Source organism: Hydra vulgaris, chromosome 09 (genome assembly GCF_038396675.1).
Source record: "Hydra vulgaris chromosome 09, alternate assembly HydraT2T_AEP".
Taxonomy (NCBI): Eukaryota; Metazoa; Cnidaria; class Hydrozoa; order Anthoathecata; family Hydridae; genus Hydra; species Hydra vulgaris.
In genome coordinates this window covers 17,860,348-17,870,132 of record NC_088928.1, presented here as the reverse complement: position 1 = coordinate 17,870,132, position 9,785 = coordinate 17,860,348, and the positions used below count along the sequence as shown (strand labels likewise).

Here is a 9,785-nt window from a genome sequence, read left to right as displayed (position 1 = left end):
TGCAAACTTCTTGACAACCAGAAAATTTCTTGACAACCAGAAGTGCTACAAAATTGGTTAAACCCATTTTAAAACAAGATTAACATTTTGAATGCAATAAAATTAAAATTAACATTTTAGCTTAATTATATTACGAGATCATAAAATGGACTGAAGTGCCTAGTAACAAATATCACATTCGCCTAAAATTTCACATCCCCCATAGAAAAAATCAAAAACGAGAATGCGCTTTCAAGCTATTGCTCTTAGAAGTGTATCAAACATTCAATTATACAAACAATATCGTTGTATTCAAGATAAATGCTATAAGTCCAAAAAAATCATTTTGAGATAATGAACAAATAAACTTTTGCGTAATAGTTAAAATTATAAATTTTTGTGTAATAGCTGAAATGAAAAATCTTAATAACTCATTAATAATTGATTTATTAAATTTGTGTGGTTTATCAAACGATAGAGAATTTAAAATACTAAATAGAGGTATAAAAAATCCATACTGCCAAAAATGGACTTCGTGCATTTTCCTTGTACGTCGACGATATATTAAAAACGCAACGAGATTCATAAAAAGCGTTTTATTAATGATATACTATAAATGAAGTTTACATGAAATGGTAATATATTTTAAATTCATACTTATAAAATTTTGATCGTAATATATTGCGTGACAATAGTGAGAAAAAGATTACACACGAGGAATGTGATATTCTAGATACCAAATACTAATCGTTTGCAATATTTTAGAAGCCTGCATAGGTGTGTGTGTGTGTGGGAGGGGGGGGGGGAAGGGGGCTTATTATTTTAGTTAAATAAAACTAAGTTAAAAAATTGTAAAATAGAATTCGATTTGCGTACAATTAATTTTGAAAACGGGTATTTTTATAATCTCGACTAAAAAATTTGTTTATATTTTAAAATGGTGTATTTATCTTCGCTACGTAACTTTTTCACTTCCTGCCAAAGCTTCTTTCGATGTTCGATAGTTTCTTGGGCGAAATCTTCGTTTATGTAAACGCCAGTTCCTCCAAGATGTTTTACTGAGCTGAATATTCTGTTTTTGTCGTAGAAATTAAAAAGTTTTAGAACTATTGTTCTTCGTTTATTATCTTTGCGTTGACCGATACGATGAGCTCTTTCTATTACAATTTCGTTTTATATTTTCAATTGTTTATTAAAGATTTCTTTTACCATTTTTTCACCATAGTCCCTTTTGAAAAACCTGAGAGAATTGAGTTAAGTCTATTGTTTGATAATGTTGAAATATCAACATCTTTATGTATTGGAACCATTCTTGCTAATTTTAAATGGTCAAATTTTAAATGTTAGATTAAACAAAAAAAGTAGGGAGTATTCTTTTATTTAAAATAAAAAGATTTTTATTTTAAATAAAAGACTTTTATTTTAAATAAAAAACTCGGATAAACAACAGAATAACTTCTTAGTAAATTTTGTCTTTTACATAAAAGGTCATACTTTTTTAGAGTTATCACTCCTATCCCAGAAAATTTTGACCCGTGATGTCAAAATTTACTAAGACTTTAAGGTCCTAATTTCCTTGGCTTTTAACTTCCCGCTACACTCCTCTAAACCTGATTTATAATCCTCTTCTAAAAGATTTTATGGCTAAACCCTAGCATATTAAAAAATCTTGTAATAAAAAAATATTAATAAAAAAAAACCTTTTGTTGTGTTTCAGAAACTGAATTAAACGAACTCGCATTAATAACCAAGAAACTGCTTCTCTAGGGAGGCAAAACCAGTATGACATTTATTAGGTCACTACAGTTTAGTTTATAACTATATATATGTATCATATTTCTATGATATATATATATATATATATATATATATATATATATATATATATATATATATATATATATATATATATATATAATATTTACTTGATTAAAGATTAATTGCTAAAAATAATATTTTCTATCTTTCTAAAAATATTTTTTTATACAAAAACTACTTCATATAAACAGAAGTTTAAAAATTTTTAAATAAACATTTCTATAAAACTTTTATGAAAATTCAAAATTTAAATTTCCTATGGTAATTTTTTTTTGAAAACTCATTTTTGATTGCGTCTTCATATGGTTTTATCAATTTGTATTTTACAACAAAACGGAAGGCTATTTAAACACGCATAGCTTGCAACATTCAAAACACTTTTCAAATTTGGGTTGTTTAACACGATATGCAGACAGTATTCGAAGATAGTTCCAAAATCTGGGCAATGATCTCTTCTAAATATCAAGATTTAAACATTCAAATTCCCGATTTTTCTTTTATTTTTGTTGTCGTCAAATCTAATAATAAATTCGAATATTTCTCAAGAAGATAAAGTACAGTAGAAGATTCTTTATTCGACAATAGTTCGTTTTCAAGCTCTTGAAACAAATTTGATTTAATCAAGTCTTGTTGATGATCGATCAAATCAAGATGTTCGATTAACTTTTCTCTTTGTTCACTCATGCTATTCCCGAGAGCCAAATATGTTTTTGAAATAAGCAAAATAATTTGAGAATGAATTGGGGAACAAGGTTGTTCGATGACCTGTAATAAGAACAAACAACAAAGGCAATATTTTATATGTCTAATTATAATCCTACAGAAACTTTATAGCAAAATTAGGCCCAAAAGATACTAGAACTAACGTCCCCTTTGCGTATATAAATAAACGAGATCCTTTAAAAGTTAACCAACGTGATAACTATTATAATTATTAAGTCTGCTAAGAATCGAAAATTTCTTTCATTCTTTTAACATTAGTATTACAGCAAAACACGAAATTCACACACGCTAAAATTAACACACGTTTCATGTATCGAGTACATTAATGACATTAAAAATTTCAGTACAAGCATTTTGTTACTCTTGAAAAACAGTTCTTTGAAATTACAGATTTCTCTCAAAAATAAAAATTGCTGCATCAAAAGAATTTTGTTCAAAAAACAAAAAAATTAAACGAACTTAACGATTTTCTTGTTTGACGGCGTAAAAAGCTAAATACTCGAACATTTATTATTATTATTATTTAGTTATTTAGGTGCTCTTAGAAGTTCTTAGGTCTTATCAGAGCAAAATATTATTTAATTAGGAAGTTCACACCTCTGGTTCTGAAGCCAAAACTCTAACCACTACATCACAGCTGCTGTAAAATCTGCAAGGGATCGTTCATAAATTACGCAACGTTAAACTCAATTAAGAAATAAAAAAACAGGAGATCATTTGTTCGTTTGCGCGGCGTGTTTCAATGAACTTCAAGGCTATTTTACTTTTTAGTTTAATTAAAGACTCTGTAAGGGAAAGTTTTTAATCTTCTTTGTTTCTTAATTTATGGACGACCCCTAAAAGATATATTTAAAAATTTATTTTTCGATGGATTAAGTGCGCTAAAATAATACGCCGTACTTTTCTTGTTTTTATATGTGATAGATTTTATAATTTTCACGAATTTATGTATTAGTAAGGAGTATTTAGGTATAGCTAATTTATTCTCAACTCAAAGAACAGAATCTTAAATCATAAGTTGTCATAGTACTTAAGACTTTCCGTATTAAAAATATCCTTTTCTTTGTAAGATATCTATGTTGAAAATTCACTAATAAATCATTAAAAAACTTTAAATTTAATTCACCATTTTATGCACAAATTCCAGTCACACAAGTTTTAAACACTAATTTAAGCCTCTATCTCAAACACTAATTTTAGTATCAAACGATAATTTTAATCGTGATTTTGAATGAATGTGAATTAATAAAACCATTAAAATTAATTAAAGTTAAAAAAATGCAAAACTATACACAGCTCAGCTATAGCTATTTATAACTAAAGTATAAATCACCTTGCATTGCAATCGGCGAACATCATTGTACGATTTTACAAAAGTATGTAATATATTTTGGCAGCTTACTAACGATACTAAAGAAAGGTAAACGTAAATTAAAATACAATTTTAAGAAAATCATAAATTCCTTTTGTTTTCAAAAGGGTAAAAGTGACCACTCACCTGATTCTTGGTTATCGCTGGTTTTCTTTAAAAGTGATGTATCAGTCTAATAATAAACAGATAATAAACAGAAGAAAAATTTAGCCAATATAAAAATGTAATAAAAACTTTGTTTTTGAGAACTTAAGAAGAAAACTTGATTAAAAGTATTATTAGTTTAAAATAAAATAAAAAACTCACAAAAAAAGTGTCTCTTTGAGGTGGAGAACCTGATCTTATGGTCTCTGAACGCAGAGTAGGGCTTTTTAAAACCAAATCGACATCACAATTTTTAGCGTAGTCATCGTAATTTGATTTCAGGTTAAGTTTACAAATATTTTCGTTTATTTCCACTGCAATACGACCGAGGTTTTGGTCTTTAGAAAAATTGCTGTATAAGTCTTCAGACGTAACATTAGTTTCACATGCAGAATTTAGAAATTGATTATGTTTCCAATAAACTGTTTCTAATGATTCATGAGTTTCTGAGTGCTGCTTTTGAAAACTCTTTTTTTCGCAAAAAGAGGTTTCTAAGTCACGATTTAGAGATTGATTTAAGTTCAATCCATTCACTGATTGAAAATTTATATTATTTGGGAATATATTTTCTTGAACAACCTCGTTGTCATTTGTTTCAGTATCAGATAAACAATGCATTAGTGTTTTATTAGACATTTTTTGGCTCATAGACTCTACAAACATCGATCTTGGTCGATTTTGTCTTCGGTTATCTCCTTTCTTACGTAACACAACTGTTTTTTCATAATTTCCGTCAACAGATAAAGTATCGTCAAACCCTGGAGATTTTACTGACGATTTCCCAAAGGATGATCTACCCCAAACATTTTGCTTTAAATTAAGTTCTTTTGAGCTATGATCCTTGGAATCAAGCAAACGCCATGGTGTACTACTTTGAAGACTTGTTTTGCACACATCTTCGTTAAAACTAGGCGAAGATAAAAGTCTGTGAAATGTTTTTTCAGAGTTACTTTGAGAGATATTTTGACAACTTTTAAAATGCTTCGACTCCTGTATATTTGAACGACTTGTGGTTTCCTTATTAAAGATTTAAAGACTTACTACAAACTTTATTAGAAATAAACAAAAATCGATAAAAATATTATTTTATTTTGAGAAATAATGATAAAAAAATAATTGTAAAAAAAAAAAAATTCACGCCTAATATTATTTGAAAACAATCAGCATAATTAGTGTTACCAAGTTGAAGCAAGCATCTTGTTACCTTGGAGAAAATGTTCTCCATTAATGACTTAAAGTTTGTTGAAATGTTTGTGTTAATTTTATTCATATAACTTGTAATTTTATTAGTGTTACCTTGGAAAAAATGTTCTCCATTGATGACTTTAGGTTTGTTGAAATGTTAGTGTTAATTTTATTATTAAATCGAGCTTTCAGCTAAAAATATTGAAGTTAGCACAGAAAAGAAATTAGTAAATTAAACATTTAGATTAGCAAAGAAACCAAATAAATTTAAAAAGCCTAAAGCAAATTTTTATTAGTAGGTATTATATTTATATTTGGATTTATATTTGGACTAAAGTTTTACTGCTTGCATTTTTTTTTTAATAAACATTTATTACTTACAATTTCTAGTCGCTTTCTTTGATCATTAGTAGATGCGGTTTGAGTCCTATGAATAAACCAAATAAACCAATAAGAGAATTCAAAACAGTTTCATATAAATTTCATGAAAATATTTAAACGAAAATTTTCTATACAAATGTATAAAAATATTCTATTTTAAATAAATTCTTTAATGTTTTAATTGAACTTTGGATTTCAAACCTTGAGGCTTTCTGAGAACGAGACAAAAACTTTGCAGATATACTAGCACGATTAAAGAGAGCCACAGCATTTTTAGGATAGTTTGGTTTATTTAGCATCTTTGTCACAATTGGTGTACCTAGCTTTTCAAAATGTTCAGAGAGTGGAGAAAATGCATCATCTTCGTAATCACTCTCTAAAAAACTATCTTCAGCTGCTTCACTATTTACATGGTCATTAACGGATTCAGCACTTTCACTTTCACTGTCCAATTTATCTAAAGTAAAAAATTGCAAGGTCACTATTATGCAAAATTTAAAAAATATATATTTTATAAAAACAGAAAATTGCAAAACTTACGATCAGAAACATCAGTACCCTAAAAAAAATATATAAAAAAGAAATTAAAAAAAGAAAAAAGAAGAAAAGAACCCAAAAAAAAAACCCAACTGAATACCTCTTTCCAGCTTGAAGATCGTTGATTTCTTGTCACTTCAAATCTCCTAAGATTAGACACTTTTAAATTACATATAAAAATCATTATTTTTTACTTACAAAGTATTTAAACAATTTATTATCAAATTTAGCAGCATTAATTTTTTATAACCATTTTAAACAGTCTAATATATTTTGCAATATAAATAAAAATGTATATTTGCAATCACTGACTAAATTAAATCATTTTTTACAGTCTACTTTCTTTCTGTAGTCTGTAATCATATTCAATTTTCTAACTAAAATAATTTGGTCATTTTATAAAATATATACCTATAAAATATATATTTATAATATGGAACTTCTAATAATGATAATGATGATAATAATTATAACAATAATAACAACAATAATAATAACAATAATAATATAATACTTATAACAACCATTAAAGTAAATTAAATAAACCTTTCATTGTCGCCATTCAAACTATCATCACTAAGCTTTAACACTTTACTTTCATTGCCCTGTGTAACAAAGAACTTCAACTAAATACATAACCCTGGGTTAAAAAAAAAGAAGATGAATAAAGCTTACTGCTGTTTCATTAAAATCCAATGAACTAGTTGAATAAGTTACTAAACAAAATTATTATATAAAAGTTAGTAAAAAATAAAAAGAAACATAAAAATAAAAATGTGTATAAAAATAAGTAAAAAAATCACAAAAACATCTAGATATCTAAATTAAAATTAAAAAATATTATAGAGCCCCAAATAGTCCCCTTGACTAGTAAATAAATACCTTACCTGTTTTGTTTTCAATTTCAAGGACTGTATTTAATGGCTCCTCTGTTCTCTTTATATAAGCAAATAAAAGATATCATTTTGGAAAATTCAATAGTGGTATAAAATAAAACAGTACAAAAACCAACCTCTCCCCATCGACCCAAAGGTGCATTAGACCCTTTTGCATTTGCCAAATTGTTTTCTACTTCTATCTACAAAAAATAAAGAAAACTTCATAAATATTTTTTTATTTAGACCAGAAGTATACTACAAAAAATGCTAGACTGCTAAAAATAAAGTTGATTAATCCATAATCAATTAACTCTTTGAGATTCTTGGTTAATTCAATAATAATAAAAAAAATTTAAATTGAACTTTTGAATTAATTTTTAACTTATTTATTTAAATAATGTATGATCATTACTTTAATTGAATTTGTTAAAGTTTTATTTTGATTTATTTTTTTGATATGCTCAACTCCACAAGACCCAGGTGGGTTGCTATATTAGAGTTAGCAACATATCTTTTATCTTAACTTTTCGACTCTCAAACACAAATCCTGATAAACAAGGCTGTTGCCTCAAAAAACTTATTAATCATTATACTTGCTGAGTTTAAACTTTGTACCTCTTGCTTACAAAGCAAGTGCTTTACCATTACACCACTACAACATCTGAATAATTATAAGGGGTAGAAAAACAGTTCATAAAGTTTGAAAATATTCAAGTGAAAAAAAAAAAACATAAATAATTTTATATGCCAATAAATAAATAAATTAGAATACTAGCTAATATAAATCTAAAAAAAAGTTGATGGTAATAATGCATAATGTAAAGTGGAAATGTTTTTTACATAATCACTTCTTTATATAATGCAAACATTTCTAAATGTTCTCTTTTTGAATTAATAAGTAAAACATTTGTTATATTGAATCAAAAATTTTGACTATCAACTCTGCTATCTTTCAGAAAGATTTCATTGTCAGCTGTTAAATATAGGAATATTAATAACAGTGTAATATTGGGCAATAACTGTTCCTCTCAGTGCTTTTGGTGTGGATTATCAAGGCTTTATGAGGAATGCCTTGTTACAACATTGGGTACATTAACAAGAAGAGGCAACTGCATAACTTATTGCTTAGGGTGTCACGTACTAAGGAGTCGAATCCTCTATAATCTAAACTATGTACCAAAAAATTATCTATTGTACCAAAAAAATTCAGTATAAAAAAAAAATTGCCGTCAAACAACCGTCTCTTAAATGTATTTGAAGTTTTCAAAGTAATTTTTCAACTGTTAAATCTTTCCCAGACTTTAAAAAATTCATGAGACTGCAAATCAGAGGATAGTAGCCATAACATAATTGATAGATGTTGATGGTTATTATACTCTAACTTGCAGTCACATGATAGTCACATGCTTGGCCTGGGCATTTACTTATGTATTGGTTTACTTATTTGTTTAAATACACTGACTATTCTTGTATGTGTTAAGATACAACATTACTTTACTCAATCACATTACACTTTGCTCTATACTGCTCTCTTTCTTATTAAGACTTCTTTTTTTTTTAAATGTTGTCTTGTGACTCAAGTGATCATCATTAGCTTACAAAGTTAACATTTGGTATGGTTGCCCCTATTGTTTATAACTTTAAAACAAGGCCCAAATACACATTGTAAATGTAGTTGTATCTGCACCAGCTGCCAAGCTGATACTTTGTGATTAATACCTGTAATTTTTACATTACAGAAAATGACACAATCTTGTGCAAATCATCATTTATCAAAGTACTATATATACTCTCACTGTTAATGTTTATCAAAAAAAAATTTTTTCATTGCTTTGTAATTCTCTTTCATTTTTTCTTTCCTGAATTGTATGATTTAAAGTTTTTCTAGTAAAGTGTTTAGCTCCAAGTTTTTCTCAACATAAATCATGCTTGCCAGCAGCCTCGTTGAAAAAAAGAGGCTTTAATATGTAACTGATCTGGCCTTTACTCCTATGTATCCTATGTTTATATTGCAGTCATAATTCTATAAATATCCAATAAAAAAAAACATGTAAAATGCTATGATGCAATAGGATTTTCCTCAGATCTTATGACATGCTCCTAAAAATCAGAACCAAAAAGTATTACTTTTAACCTACCTGTTTTCTTGCCCATACAGGTAGTTGACCAACACTAAAGCGATAATGACTTGAGAGGTCTTTTGGAGGTGCTAAAAATGACAATACAATACATAAATGTTAATTACGTAAAAAATTATTACTATGTTACTTTTATTCAGGAAAATAATAACTTACAACAAGTTAGCAACTTTCAAAGTAAAAATTTGAAAGAATTTAACAAAGAAATTTGTCAGCCTTTCCATTAAAATCAGTAAGTTTAAGTTTCAGATTAAAACAATAAAGTATTATACATATATATATATATATATATATATATATATATATATATATATATATATATATATATATATATATATATATATATATATATATATATATATATATAAATATCAGTAGCAATTACTATTAAATAATAATAAATATGTTCAATATTTAAATTTTATTTGTTCTTAAACAAAATTAGTTCATTTTTATCGCAATTGCTTTTTTGGTTTTCCTTCCTAAACATTTTTTTTTTACTCAAAATTGAATTTTAAATAAACGGTGCAACCGTTTATTTAAAATTCAAAAATTTCCACAAAATGTTAGTTAAAATTATTTTTTATAACGCAAATTAAATTGCAGTGATTATTTTCAATAAATGATATA

The 9,785-nt window shown here is 26.7% G+C and overlaps 1 protein-coding gene across 4 annotated transcripts in view; it reads right to left on the bottom strand.

Annotated features, from left to right (window-relative positions):
* Positions 1-1,923: 1,923 nt before the first annotated feature.
* The window catches only part of LOC100208491 (WD repeat-containing protein 62), a 61,562-nt gene continuing 53,700 nt past the window's right edge, over positions 1,924-9,785 (bottom strand). For 2 of the 4 annotated variants that reach the window (XM_065804921.1, XM_065804922.1), the window contains exons 28-41: positions 9,156-9,226; positions 7,152-7,217; positions 7,027-7,075; positions 6,815-6,855; positions 6,686-6,744; positions 6,240-6,285; positions 6,143-6,161; positions 5,804-6,059; positions 5,603-5,648; positions 5,333-5,413; positions 4,199-5,053; positions 4,019-4,064; positions 3,854-3,930; positions 1,924-2,562 (exon numbers count right to left, since the gene is read on the bottom strand). In XM_065804921.1, coding sequence (XP_065660993.1) covers positions 2,275-2,562; positions 3,854-3,930; positions 4,019-4,064; positions 4,199-5,053; positions 5,333-5,413; positions 5,603-5,648; positions 5,804-6,059; positions 6,143-6,161; positions 6,240-6,285; positions 6,686-6,744; positions 6,815-6,855; positions 7,027-7,075; positions 7,152-7,217; positions 9,156-9,226 — 2,000 coding nt within the window. In that variant the 3' untranslated portion in view covers positions 1,924-2,274. The remainder of the gene's footprint in view (positions 2,563-3,853; positions 3,931-4,018; positions 4,065-4,198; positions 5,054-5,332; positions 5,414-5,602; positions 5,649-5,803; positions 6,060-6,142; positions 6,162-6,239; positions 6,286-6,685; positions 6,745-6,814; positions 6,856-7,026; positions 7,076-7,151; positions 7,218-9,155; positions 9,227-9,785) is intronic. The other 2 variants (XM_065804923.1, XM_065804924.1) reach the window with 1 other exon arrangement.